Consider the following 13,499-nt stretch of genomic DNA (forward strand, 5'->3'; position numbering starts at 1 on the left):
TTCTGTCCTGTATTTGTTTGTGCCTTCTTTTCAGTTTGCCAAACTCACTAGAGGAGCTTCTGACAGAGCAAATAATTTCTTAGGGCAAATAATTTCTTAGGTAACTTCTTTCTGATTCCTGGGTAGAGTAGTTAGTCTCTGTGCTTTGGTGTAAAATCCCAAATTCACAGTTTGTAATTAGGAACGAGTTGCAAGTTGTGTGTAGCAGCAAGCATAATGTGCATTGAAAAACTACATTTATTTTTATCTGTCAAGACGGGTAACTGGTAGAAAGGTGGTATTACCAAGCTGTTTATAAATTGGGATTTTGATGGAGATGTAGTTCACATGTTGTGTTGTTCATTGTGCTGTCGTGTATTGTTTGTTGCCGGGTTTACATGTACTGAGTGTTTTCTCTTGGGCTTTTTTTGCAGGAGATGAGGGAGAGGCTCTATCAAGGACTATCCCAATGGAGGAGGAGGAAGATGATGATGATGACGACCCTGAGAATAGGTATGATACCCTCCGTAAGGACTTAAAAACGATTATAACACACCCTAGGCGTGGGCGCAAACCGGCGCAACGGAGGAGCAAGCAGGTGGTAAAAAGCACGGCTGCCTGCCCGGTAAAGACTCGCTCACGGGCCTCCCGCAAGTGTGAACACGGGGCCAGAAAACAGAGGCCCAGAGCCAGAAATGCAAAGCAAGTGTTTAGAAGTGGTAGCTGAGACACCTGGCTAGGGGGTGTTCTCAAGGCACTGCAGCACTGTCCCGCTGGGGTTCCCGGTGCGAGTGGGAGGTTGGTGACAAAGGATCTTGCAGGCAGGTAAAAAGCTGCTGCTGCTAAATGTGAATTTCAGCTAGTTCTGGGAGTAGAAGGTGACAATTTGCATCTGTGCAATATGCAGTGCTGCAATATTTTCAGAATTAATTTGGTTATTACTGTTACTTAATATGCTTTTTTAATTGAAACACTTTTCTCAATAAAGAGAAAGCACAAATGTGGGGAAAACCGTATTAGATATTTTCAGCTGTTAATTCAACTGAGTTTTAATCCACTAAAAAGTACCTAAAGTGACTAATGTGAGTTAAGGCCATGATTCTACAAGCACTGTGCATAGGCTCAACTGGTATGAAAGATACTAATTATATATTTTAAGTCTTTGCATAGATATTTTCAGAATTGTGGCTTACATGTATTGCTTCAGTTTTGAAATCAATAAAAGAGAATCTCTGTAAGATACAGTTAGCTAAGACATGTCATATTTTACCAGTAACGTTGTAGCTTATCAAAATTAGCTGGCTAGAAATGTAAAAGCTTCATTTCCTAAGGAGTAAATGCACAACATGAAGTATTGCTCAGCTCCAAGCCACAGTTTCTTTTTGGAAGTCACTGTAGTTAGACTGAAGAGCTGTTCAACAAATTTTTATATAGTATTTCAGAAACTGATTTTTTTTTGTTGTTTTGGCCATATAGCATGTGTGGGACCAGTTGCTGGTGGAGTCTTTTTCTGCTTCTGAGCCTTACTAGTTTAGAATGTGGAATCCTTGTTTCACAGAGTTGTATGTTTGGATATGTGGCTGAAGTAAATTTTAAAAACACTGTTTTATATCCTTTACGGACCTCAGTTTGGCATCAAAATGCTGCTGCTGAATTAGTTCTTGTGTGGTTTTAGTCATCAAATTTAACCCAGTAATTCAGCTGTTTAAAGAAAGATGCTTTTTAGGGACTTGACAGCACAGGGTCATAAGCAGAACATGTAAACTTTGGTATAACAAGATTTTTTAAAATTCTGTTTTCATTTCAGTCCTGTTTTAATTATTTTAAATTTTTTTTTCTTCCTTTTTTTTTTGCTTTTTGAGTTTCTGGTCGATAACTAAACCAATACACTTTTGTCAGAAGTTCAGCATTTACCACACAGATGTTTTTTTGACAGAACTCACTCATGAGTTCGAGCTATATTGGGAAATGAATGAACTTAATTGATAACGAACAGTAATACAACTTCGGGCTTTAAAAATCAGTTTCTGTACTTTGTTTTGAAGCTGCCTCTTTGTTAAGTTTTTATTTAGGGGATCTTTTGAACATCTATTCATGAGATGGAGAGGTATTTTGTCAATAAACAGTGTTGTCAACCTTCAGACATGTTAACTGGTAATGCAGTCTGACTTTACCTTAATCATGTGTTGTACTTGGCACCAAAATCAGAGCTATAAACTGTAAAAAGATGGAACAAATTTCAAGAAGTTAAAAACTTGTTCTTCTGTTTACTCAACACAAAGTGTTTAAATAGTTTACCTACTGATTCAGAGAAGTTGCCTATTTTCTTCCAGGCCAAAGAGGGTACGTAGTACCTGCTGGGTGTTTGTAGTGTGGGAACTCTCCTGTTTGCAAGTCTCTAGTTTAGATGTTCTGTTATTTGCATACCTGGGGTTGTGCATGACATGAATATTAATAGTCTTGAAATCATCTTTGCCAAAATGCAATATCCAAGTGGGTCATACTATGCCATACAGTGCTGTATGCTTTCATCTTCTGTTGTGTAACTATTATTGGTCCTTCTGATCTTTTAAATGGTACTGTTTGATATGTTTGCAGTAGTTCTGTTTATTAAGAAGTTAATAGTGTATTTAATGCAGAATGCCTTTAAGTATTTGATGGTTACAATAAATTTTTGTAAAACGTTTTTCTTGTCCAAGCATTTAATTTAATACAACTCTGACAGCTTGAAAATCAGCCTCTTCCAACAAAGACAGCACAGTATTTAGAACAAGGTGTTTGGCAGTTTTCACTCATTTTTTTTAGACATGTATGACATTTCATCCAAATATTAATTTCTTAAAATATATTTTAAAGGGTTCTGAATTTTCTAGTAGTATCCTAAAGGCCCATTTAAGCCAGTAGTGCTCTAGCTGGAATTCTGGTGGCTTTTATTAGCCACATTCCACCATCATCCCCCACCCAAGGGCTTATTTCAGGCAACCTTATTTCTACATATAATTAGTAGGTATTTATGAACACTGAGTGTGAGTTGATGTAATCGAATTGGTAATGAAACATCACAATAATGAACTAAAATTTAAAATCATGGCTTTTTAAGAAAAGTGATTTTTACAGTGGTAGCATTGTCTCACCAAGATTTTGAACAATCTCTAAAAGAGTCCATTGTATTGGCGCTGTGAAATTCATGAACAAGAGTGGTGCAAATTACCATGTGGGCTTAACTCCACATCATGAGAGGCTGCACCTACTGTTCCAGTTCTGCTGCAATGTCTGAAGGAGCTTTTAAAGTAGTCCTGCAGTGTAACTAAGCAACCCCTGGGTAACTTCCAGTTTGCCTGTCTTGTGAAAACTCGCTCCTTTTAGCACGACTTAAAAATCCATAGTAATCAATTCATGATTTAGAAATGTATTCTGCTGGTGTTGTTCTTACAAAGGGGAAATACCTTTGAAGCCCAGTCGATACAAAATTGTGCATATGTGCTATTATTTGATTCTAGAGTTGGTTTTGTGTGTCCTGGTTGAGGTTGCAGCCCCGTTCTGTAAGGCACTGTATAAATGTGTGTTGGGAGAGTGCCCTTCATACAAATGTCACGATAAGTTTAGATAAGATGGAGTGGGGCAACATGACATGCTCAAGGTCACAGCAGATCAGTGCAGGAATGAGTGAAATGCAGGGATTTTAAAATTTTATTTTATTTTTTACTTTATTTTTTACTACCTGAAACCCCGTGCTGGAGGTCATAGGGCTTTCTGTGGCTCTTAATTAAATCCATTGGTGATGCTCAACTGAATGGCCAAGAATCCTTTATGTCCTTGACCTGAGTAAATATTACAGTCCCTTTTGATTTACATGGTTTTCTCTGGAACAATGTGAGTGAGGGAATTTTCACACTATCATAGCTTGTTTGTCTTGCTTCTGTTAATGCAAATACTGAAATGTTAAAGCTACCATGTGAAGTTTCTTAGCTTAGAAACCTGATCACTTTAAATGTGTTTGTCATAAAGTAGAAATATGATGTGTTATCCTGGTCAACATCTATTGTAGTTTAATATAAAACCAGCTTCCAGAGTCCAGTACTCAATTTATTCTAATTCATATAAGCCATTTGTTGCATCAGTCATTTTGTCACATGCATTTACAAGGCTTAATCTCTTTGGGTCTAATATTGCTTACACTTACCATTCTTATCAGATCTGTAGTTAATTAAAAATGGGCATCTTCTAAATCCTGAACGTCTTAATAATGTCTCACATTTTTAGCCTAAATTAAATGCGTTGAAGAAAGTGCAGCTTTTCTCACTAACAAACAGTCCCATCTCAGTTTGGTTGCAAGTGGTTAAGTCTTTATCCTAGATAAAAAATAGGACTAATTTTCTATTGTAGCCATAAGTTCTTAATATTATTATAAATAATTAGAAACTAATCAGTTTACCCAATCTGATTGTTGGTTATGCTGATGATTAATAGGAAAATGAGAGCATCTTCTCTTTATGGATGGTAGATTTTGTGCATGGTCTTTTTAGGTGTTAGATACATTTGCTGTATTCTTTTCCTCTTAAAAATATACTTCATTAAAGAACAAGTAAAAATGAAGGTCTTGTTTTGCTAAGAACCAAAGTCAGCCTTTTAAAGGTGACTTGTATAGAGGTAAGTGTTGCCATCCACAAGCTGTGTTAACTTTGCTAATGCACTTGCCAAAATAAGTCAAAGGCAGGACTTTCAGGCTTCAATTTCAGTTTTTTCCCAGGCCTTTTAGGTTTTTTTCTCTTCCAAAACTTGGGGTTTTTATTGAACAAGAAGAGTAGCCAGAGCACTGCTCTGCGCATTTTCTGGAGTACAAGTCAAGGGTAAATAATTTATGTGAAAAGCTGTCAAAGGGAAGCCAACCTGTGACATTCCAAGCAGTTTCATTTTGAAGAAAAAGTTCTGACTATTAAGAGATGGAAGAAATATAGTCTGAATTTCTTACATGAGGAGCTGTCTATTTCTGTTGCTGTTACACATGATGTGCTGGGTTTTAGAAAAATCAACAACCAGTCAAACCCTAAGTCCCTTTTCCAAATATCCTCTGGGAGGACCTAATGCAAAAAGCATTTGGAAGAGGATGTTACTTTTCTGTGGACTTAAGTAAGTTTTCATTGGGTTTATGCTGTGATCTCATGATAGATGTGGAATTAAAGTTCTCCAAGGGTACTGCTTGGTAAAGTTTTAATCAGTTTTTTCTTCACAAGCCATTTCTCAAGAGAGAGGGGGAGGGTGTGTTTTGGATGCTGATGGATGGTCTGACTCACTGAACAATCTGAAATGTTTATTAAACTATTTTGCTTCCATCTTTTAATAATAACTGAATATAAATTAGTGTGAGAGTGTTTTTAAAAAATAACACTAGTGCTCAAAAATTAGAAAATACTGTGTGGAGTATCAGGAAAGATAGCTTGGGAAAATTCCCTTAGAAAAACTTCTTTTGTTTTGGTGGCACATTGCAGGCTGGAAAATGAAATATTGATTGTTAAAAGCCTATTTTATAGTGCTCTGTAGAAGCAGTTTTCTGGTGTATAAGCAGCTTTGCTTGAGGGATCCCCGTTCCTTTGCCATTCCCAAGTGAAGCCTGGATTGTGGTTCAGTTCCATGGGTTTTGAGCTGTTGTTTTGACTGGTGTGAAAGCTTTCCCATCCTGAACTATGTATACACAGTATACATTAATTCTCCCAAAAGGCAAGACAGATGAGGTTTCACCTAGAAAACACATCTTTCATTTAAAATGGATGACCTCAGAATGAAAACTACAGTATTCCTGGTATTTATATGAGGAAGACCTGGTTTATCCTTTTTCCTCCTGGAAGTACAAGTACTCTGATAAGTCCACTATTTTCCTGTGCTTTTGACATACCATTTTATATCCTGCCTTGGATAGACTCAGGCAAGATGTTTGTGTTAAAAGTGCATGTAAACAAATCATTTTTCCATAGTCACTTGTGCATTAGCTGGAAACTTTCTTGTTCTGCAGTGAAGCCATGAGAAGCTGAGCGGACAGTTTGTGGAGCAGGAAATAAGATGATAATTTTTATCTGAAATTCAGGTCCTTGTAGTGTTGGTCAGACTTTTTGGGTATAAGCACATAAGGGTTTTTGCTAGAGTTGCTGTAAGGCAAGTGCTTGTGGTTAGTTACCCAGATAGACCATGAATAAAATGAAATCTCTAAGTCTGTACATTTTATAACCATTTCCAGTCTGCTGTAAAGCAGGAAACTTCTCATCTAAAGAAGCTTTATACAAACCTGCTTTCTGAAAGCAAGTCAACACATCACATTTAGTGTGAGATTTTTGCTGATAGATCCTGTCTTGCCACAATGACTTTTCATCACGTGTCTTTTTTTTCGTTCAGCTTTCAGCCCTTTTTTTGAAGTTCTGAATGGTGTAGGATTACACTTGTCATTCATCGATTTACTTGAACAATGGAATAAATAGTGTTTTCTGTTTTACTTCAAAGAATTGCCAAGAAAATGCTTTTAGAAGAAATCAAAGCCAATCTTTCCTCTGATGAGGATACGTCTTCAGATGAGCAGCCGGAGGAAGGAAAGAAGAAACCTGCAAAGCAAACTGAGAACACAGGAGATGATGGTAAGCACCAAAAAGCCTCTGGGACAGAATGGTGCTGTGGCACCTGTCATGATTTCATGGGTCACTTGGGAAAATGATGGTTGTTAAAGCTTTCAGCAAAAAATATTATTGAGGTTGATATGTATTTGCCACATAGAGGCCAATGTATGTGGTCATGAGGATTATCATCTCTTTTAATCTCCTGTATGTTTATTTTTTTGTTACAGTCTGATTTTTGTAAGCAATTAAGAAGTCCTTGGGGTTTGTGAGGGATAATCTATACAGAACAGTAAGTTCTGCAAGTGCACAGGAGAGATTTGGCTAACACAGCCATTGGAACAGGCATTCCAAGCATTCAGGCAGTGTGAAATACTTAACATTTGAGAAAACTGGTATGTTGTTGCTTGTAATTCCCTGGAAAAGCACAGGATTTAGCCGAAATTAATTCAGATTTTAATTCTTGCCCAATTTATGTAAGATAGGAAAGTGACTGGTATGTATGTGGTACTGACTCTTCTGTGTGACAGGAGAGAATGAAAAGGAAGACAATAAGTCTGAAAAGGAAGAAGGTAATTCTGAGTCAGATTCAGAGGAAGAAGAAACATCTAAGAAGCCCAGATATAGACACAGACTGCTGAGGCACAAGCTCACCGTGAGTGATGGGGAATCTGGAGAAGAAAAAAAGGTGGTGAAACCAAAAGACAAAAAAGAAGGGGGGAAGCGCAGAAATAGAAGGAAAGGTACATAATCCACATCTTTTTTTTGGTCTTAAAAAGTACTTGCTTCTATAAAATAAGTCCAAAGCTTGGCAGAATGGAGATCTCAACTTCTGTGATTTTAAAATCCCTGTATAAACTTCCTTGTATATGAAATCTAGAATTCCCTTATCTTTGTGTGATAAATAGTTTTGTTTGAAATGCTGAATACAGTTGCAGCTCTCTCCACTTACTGTGTCCTCTGAATTGGATTAATCTGGTGGAGTCTTAGAATATCCGTTTTAAACAGCACAGGCAAGCCCAGGATGTCTAATTTGGGAAAATCAGCCTTGTCCTTTAAGTAATTTCTCTCTTGGACTGGCAGTAGTGCCTGAGGAATGTGTCCATGCTGGGATTCCAGTGGAGCAGGCTGGAGCTGAGCAGCAGATGGCACTGTGAAATGAGCCTGGGCTGGGGGCTGGCTTTATTGTTGCAGGCAGCAACAAAGAACCTGTGGGGGTTTCCTGGCCAGGAAAAGTGCACTGGGCTTCCCTGTGTTGCACTGATGCCAGCCAGCTTTTGTGGTCTTCCACAGAATAAAAGATGCAATGTGATTTGTTTAGCATTTTCCTCTGTGAAAACTCTCCTTTTTATCTGTTCGCATATTCAAGTTTTTCCTCCATTTGGGATTAAAACTCTACCTACAACATTTCTTTCAGGGGGAATAACTGTAAATTACCTTTGAATTAATGTGCAAATAAGAGGCAGCTCAGGATTCTTTAGCAGACCTTTGTAGTTGACTGCCCTCAAACAGAACAAAGTATTTGATTTCAGTTTGCCTTTTTTAGCCCTATGTTATTAATGTTACCTTTCCCCATGTATACAGAACAACCCATGTTTTAAGCCTTGTCATTCAGAAAACAATTAAACTTTCCACTGTGTTCAAGGTCAAGCTGAAATTAAAGGTGTTAAATGCCATGCTGGTGTCTTAATTACCTAAAAATGCCACTGCTAGCTCCTCAAAGTGCTTAGGAGAGTATTGCTAATGCTGCTTTTTAAGGCGCATTTTTAATTGCTTTTTGAGGCAGTTTTGAGCTTGCATTACCTGAAGAAATGCCAAGCCATAAATGCAGTGATGTAATTTCATATGTTGTTAGTAAATATGGGTCCTTTCTTGAAGTATGGCTATAAAATGACACGTAGAGCATTTGAAACAAAAGCTTCTGTTTAACTAAAAATCATCTTTTGTTTTCTGAAGTTCCATACTGCTCCGCACGGTTCTCCTCCATCATATAATGCACTCTCTCATTTGCTTGTAAAATAAATGTAGATGTTCATGCATAAAGACCTCAAGGCTTGTTGGCACAATAAACCATCCACCAGGACTCAGCTAGTGCTTAAATTTTAACCTTTTCTTCTCTGTACCCCTTTTATCCCCCTTGCTCCTTATAAATGTGGGTTTAATGGGTCCCATATTGTCTGAAACCTTGGCAGTGCTTGTTGCTCTTAACCAGTTTGTTGTACAGTGAGGAGCTGCTGGCTTTGCAGCGATGCTCACCATGAAATAAATGCTGGTTTCTTTTTCAAGTGAGCAGTGATGACTCAAATGACTCCGAGTTCCACGAGTCTGCAGTGAGTGAGGAGGTCAGTGAGTCTGAGGATGACCAACGACCAAGGACAAGGTATGAATAAAACTGAACTGTGCTTACCCTGTGTGTATTTGGGGTTTTAATAAAACAGTTTAGGCAGGGAGATTAAAAAAGTTAAACACTTTGGAGCAGTTCTTAAAACCCCTGATGATACTTATCTATAGGAATTATAGAACATTAATTTATTTTGCAGCAAACGGGGGAGTTTTGAATTTGTACCACAGTGGGGCGTACACAACAATTTGATGAGCCAGTACAAGAAAAGATGGACAAAAAAATTGACATTTTTATGTCAAATACACACTGTCAGCTGGTGGATTGCAGTATAAAACTACTGCTCGACAGTTCTGAGATTCTGTAGGGTTTTCTCATTGCTTTGTGTGTCCAGTGGGCTGAGGGGCAGGAAGGAATTTGGAAGTCAGCCCTAACTGCACAAAAGGAGTGCATATTTTATTAATTAATGATGTCGTACTTCTTTACCATTGTTTTTCAGCAAGGCAGTGGATTATTATGGTTTATCGATAATATTGCCTTTTTGTATTTTAATAGATCTGCCAAAAAAGCTGAGGCAGAAGAAAACCAGCGCAGCTACAAACAGAAAAAGAAACGAAGGAGGATAAAGGTTCAGGAGGATTCGTCAAGTGAAAATGAGAATAAGGTGCTGTATCATGTTTTGAAGGAATAAATGGGGAGTTGCTGTCTCTTCTGCCAGCTGCTCAGGGTATCTCAAACAGCTCTGCACAAAGGACAGTAAAAAATTAAAACTTTTCTCTATGTCAGTTCAGGCTAAAATTTATAAAGTGCCACCATTGTGGAGGTAAAACATTGTTTAACTAAAAACTTTTCCTGTCTACATCTTGATAAAAATGCTTGATATTGAAGTAAATGGAATTTTTAATCTAAATGTAGGTGAGACAAATTGTAGATTAAAGCTTTAGTAGTGTTGGGGTTTCTTGTCCTGTGTGGTGGAAGTAAGGGCTGATCTGATTTAGCACCAGTATAACAGGAAAGAAATGCTTTATTAATAATCATTAGCAACTATTAAATGATAACAATGCCTTCAGTACTGCCTTTGCACAGCGGGGCTTATCTTTGGTATCTCAGAATACATTACAGTTAAGGTGGCACTTCTTTTGTCATACTTTTAAAAAAGACATCTTTTTTCTTGTTAGCTGAACTTCACCTGTGTGTATAAGAATTTCTGGGAGCTTGTCTAAGAAAGAAGGGTTTGATGGTCTGTGCCATAATTTTCTAGCTAATGTGTACTTTATTTAATTTCTAATAGAGTAACTCCGAGAATGAGGACAATGATGACTCAAAGTCTCCTGGAAAAGGCAGGAAGAAAATAAGAAAAATTATTAAAGATGATAAACTTCGAACAGAAACGCAAAATGCACTTAAAGAAGAAGAAGAAAGAAGAAAACGTATAGCAGAGAGAGAACGGGAGAGAGAGAAATTGAGAGAGGTATGGTCTGATTTCTCTGTAAAATTCTGTGAACTTGAATTCCTGATCATGTTTAAGATGATAAATTTCAACCTCAGTGTAATTTGATGGGTAATTTTTGAAAACTGCTTACATGCAGCCTTGTAAGCCACAAGTTTTATCTGCAGTTTCCTGCAGGGTGACCTTGGTAAGTTTTATTTGATGCTGAGATCTTTAGAAAGTTGTTTCAGTTCCCTGCTGCTTCACTTCAGTGCCAGAGTAAGTTGTGAGGCAGTAAAGAATTGAAAGCTTCTTTTTACTAAATAAATTATGACTTCCAGTTCTGCTAAATCTGATGTGTCTCAGATGGTGGATGTTATTCATGTGAGAATATTCCTCTGGTGCCCTGGTTCTGTTTGCAGGTGATAGAGATCGAAGATGCTTCACCTCTGAAATGTCCCATTACAACCAAGCTGGTTTTAGATGAAGATGAAGAAACCAAAGAACCATTAGTGCAGGTTCACAGGAGTATAGTGACCAGACTGAAACCACATCAAGTAGATGGTAAGGGAAGACTTTAAAGGAAAAAAATTTAAATTTTTCTCTCCAGGGGCACAGCACTTTATGCAGACTGAATTAGAATAAAAACTCCTTGGCAGGTAAAACCAGAACGTTTTCTCTTCTCCCTGTCCCCAAGATCAGTCAGTCTGCATCCTCACAGTAATGTTTTCCATCCCAGTTGCCACATCTTCAGAGAAACTGTGAATATAATCAAATTCAAGACAAAGATCATCCCACGTACAACCCACTGGACAGAAATGAATCAATAATTATCCTGACAGCTGCTTTCCTAAGAGTTATCATGATCTCAGTGATCACAGCTGTCTCTTATCAGGTGAACTTTAATAAAGTGAATGTTTAATCAGAAAACTTCAATTATTTCCTTCAGGTGTTCAGTTCATGTGGGATTGCTGTTGTGAATCTGTAAAAAAAACCAAGACATCTCCTGGCTCTGGCTGCATTCTTGCTCACTGTATGGGCCTGGGGAAAACATTACAGGTAAGAAACAAAATTGATTTCTGTGTAGCTCCCTTGCAACTCAGAACAAGAAAATAAATACAGCTGGTAGGAGAGAGGCTCCAGGAACCTGTTTCTAAGACAGTGTGATAATTGTAAGCAGGTTGTGGTTTTTACTATCTTCCTCATTCGTTTTCCCTTAAGTGGTTTATTTCCTTGACTGTTTTTAAATTCATTTGCTGCTGATAAAGTACAAGTTTATCAGATTTGGTTGTTTTTATTTTGTAATGCCAGACTTTATTTCTAAAGTCAGATGCTGGTGGGTTTGTGGGGGTTTTTGGAGTGAAACAAAGCTGAGGATGATCAGAGGGACCGAGGTCACTCGCGGTACGACCAGTTCAGGCAAACCAAGCTGCAGCTGTGGTTGGTGCTGGTGCACAGCAGGTTTTTAACTCCAGCTCCAGCAAATATAAAAATTTTCTTTGTTTAGGGAAATTGGAGTGACAGACACAGTATTCTGACAGTCTGTAGTTCTGTAGAACACTTTGAAAATCACCTTTGAAAGGTGTATTTTTCACACTTGATTCTAGCTTAGGTGGTGTGGTTCTTCAGGAGTTAAATCACACCTTTTAGTGGAGATTTGCAATGCTTTGCAGAACTGTTGTGGATGGGATAATCACACCTTTTAGTGGAGATTTGCAATGCTTTGCAGAACTGTTGTGGAGGGGACTTTTTACACCTACACTTTTACACCATATAGTTTGATTAAATACTTCACGGCAGAGGGTATTTTTATAGTGATCCAGATGTGTTAATGACAGTAATTTTGGCTGCAACTTCTTGATAATCAAAGAAAAAGCCATAGTTAGAAACATATATCAATATAACCCATTTTTAAGGCTGGTGTTTGAAGCTGAGGTAGTTGGTTTTTTCTGCATGTGTCCATCTGCCAGTCACTCTGCTGTGCTCTGTGATGCTATTTGCTGTTCAGATCTTAAAAGAGCTGAACCACCACGAGTTCTAGGAGACTTTGCAGTTTGTAAAGAGATCAGGGAAATCAGGCAGCTGGGGGACTTGCTGGCCAGGACAGAGGACTTTGGTCATGAATCTTCCTGAGTAGTTTTGTCTTACCACAGAACAACCAGTAACTCCTTTTGGTTCAAAAGCACTTTGTTGCCCAGTGTTCCAAGCACGGTCATGCAGTTTGAAATTCCTCTGAACAATCTATTAAATCAGAGTTGCCAGATACCAAGATTTTTGCAGAAGGAACTTCTGCTGTTGTGCATTAAAAGTCCAGTGGGAGAGCTGGAGCTGCCATGGGATTTGCTGACTCTTTTCTAATCCTGCCTTTGTTTGCTGCTGCTCAAAGCAGGCAGCCCAGCAGGAACACTGAGCGACACCAAAAGATTTTTGGGTTTTTTCCAGGCCTCAAGGAGGTGTTGTCATGTGCAACATACAGCTAGGCTGGCTGCAGGGTGAATCCTTGGAAAACATTGCCATAACCTGCTGCAGAGCTCTTCTGAGAGAATTTGCTTTGAAATACCTTGAAAATCAAGTGTGAGAAACTGCTTTAAGACTGAAGTTCACTTCTGAGAAACTTGACTGTGAATTTATTTTGTGTTTGGGGCGAGTGTTGGGAGAAAGCTTAAAAATGACCTGATAGAAATAATTAATTTATGAAAGTGATTGGTGAAATGTAAAGGGAAGGTTCTCTATTTATGAAATCCTTCAGCAGTTCAAAAGTGGATCTCAGTATGTGAAGGATGTGTGCAGCCATGTAACACAGAGTAAGGAGTGTACGAACTCCAAAAACACCTGTATGAAATTTTAACCAGTGAGTTAAAACAGAAAAAACATGTTTAAACAAGGCTGTTGTTGGTAATTTAATTACATAATTGAATAGATACATTTATCTTTCTTTCCTGGTGTTTATTTGGTGTTCTGCTTGTTTTTTTCTCTTGCAGGTAGTAAGTTTTCTCCACACAGTCTTGCTATGTGACAAACTGGATTTTCGGACAGCTCTGGTCGTGTGTCCACTCAATACTGCCTTGAACTGGCTGAATGAGTTTGAAAAATGGCAAGAAGGTTTGGAAGATGAGGAAAGACTAGAGGTAAAAGGCTTAAAAAGAGTTCT

At 38.1% G+C, this 13,499-nt stretch overlaps 1 protein-coding gene across 1 annotated transcript in view; it reads left to right on the top strand.

The window, feature by feature from the left end:
- The window catches only part of ATRX (ATRX chromatin remodeler), a 55,547-nt gene that overhangs the window by 18,307 nt on the left and 23,741 nt on the right, over positions 1–13,499 (top strand). Inside the window, exons 9-17 of the mRNA XM_042040200.1 lie at positions 414–492; positions 6,472–6,602; positions 7,109–7,321; positions 8,865–8,958; positions 9,475–9,583; positions 10,211–10,390; positions 10,771–10,912; positions 11,298–11,407; positions 13,330–13,476. Coding sequence (XP_041896134.1) covers positions 414–492; positions 6,472–6,602; positions 7,109–7,321; positions 8,865–8,958; positions 9,475–9,583; positions 10,211–10,390; positions 10,771–10,912; positions 11,298–11,407; positions 13,330–13,476 — 1,205 coding nt within the window. The remainder of the gene's footprint in view (positions 1–413; positions 493–6,471; positions 6,603–7,108; positions 7,322–8,864; positions 8,959–9,474; positions 9,584–10,210; positions 10,391–10,770; positions 10,913–11,297; positions 11,408–13,329; positions 13,477–13,499) is intronic.

This window comes from Corvus kubaryi, unplaced genomic scaffold (assembly GCF_017639235.1).
Source record: "Corvus kubaryi isolate FWS band 111438036 unplaced genomic scaffold, C.kubaryi_AGA036_p1.0 37395, whole genome shotgun sequence".
NCBI classification, from domain to species: domain Eukaryota; kingdom Metazoa; phylum Chordata; class Aves; order Passeriformes; family Corvidae; genus Corvus; species Corvus kubaryi.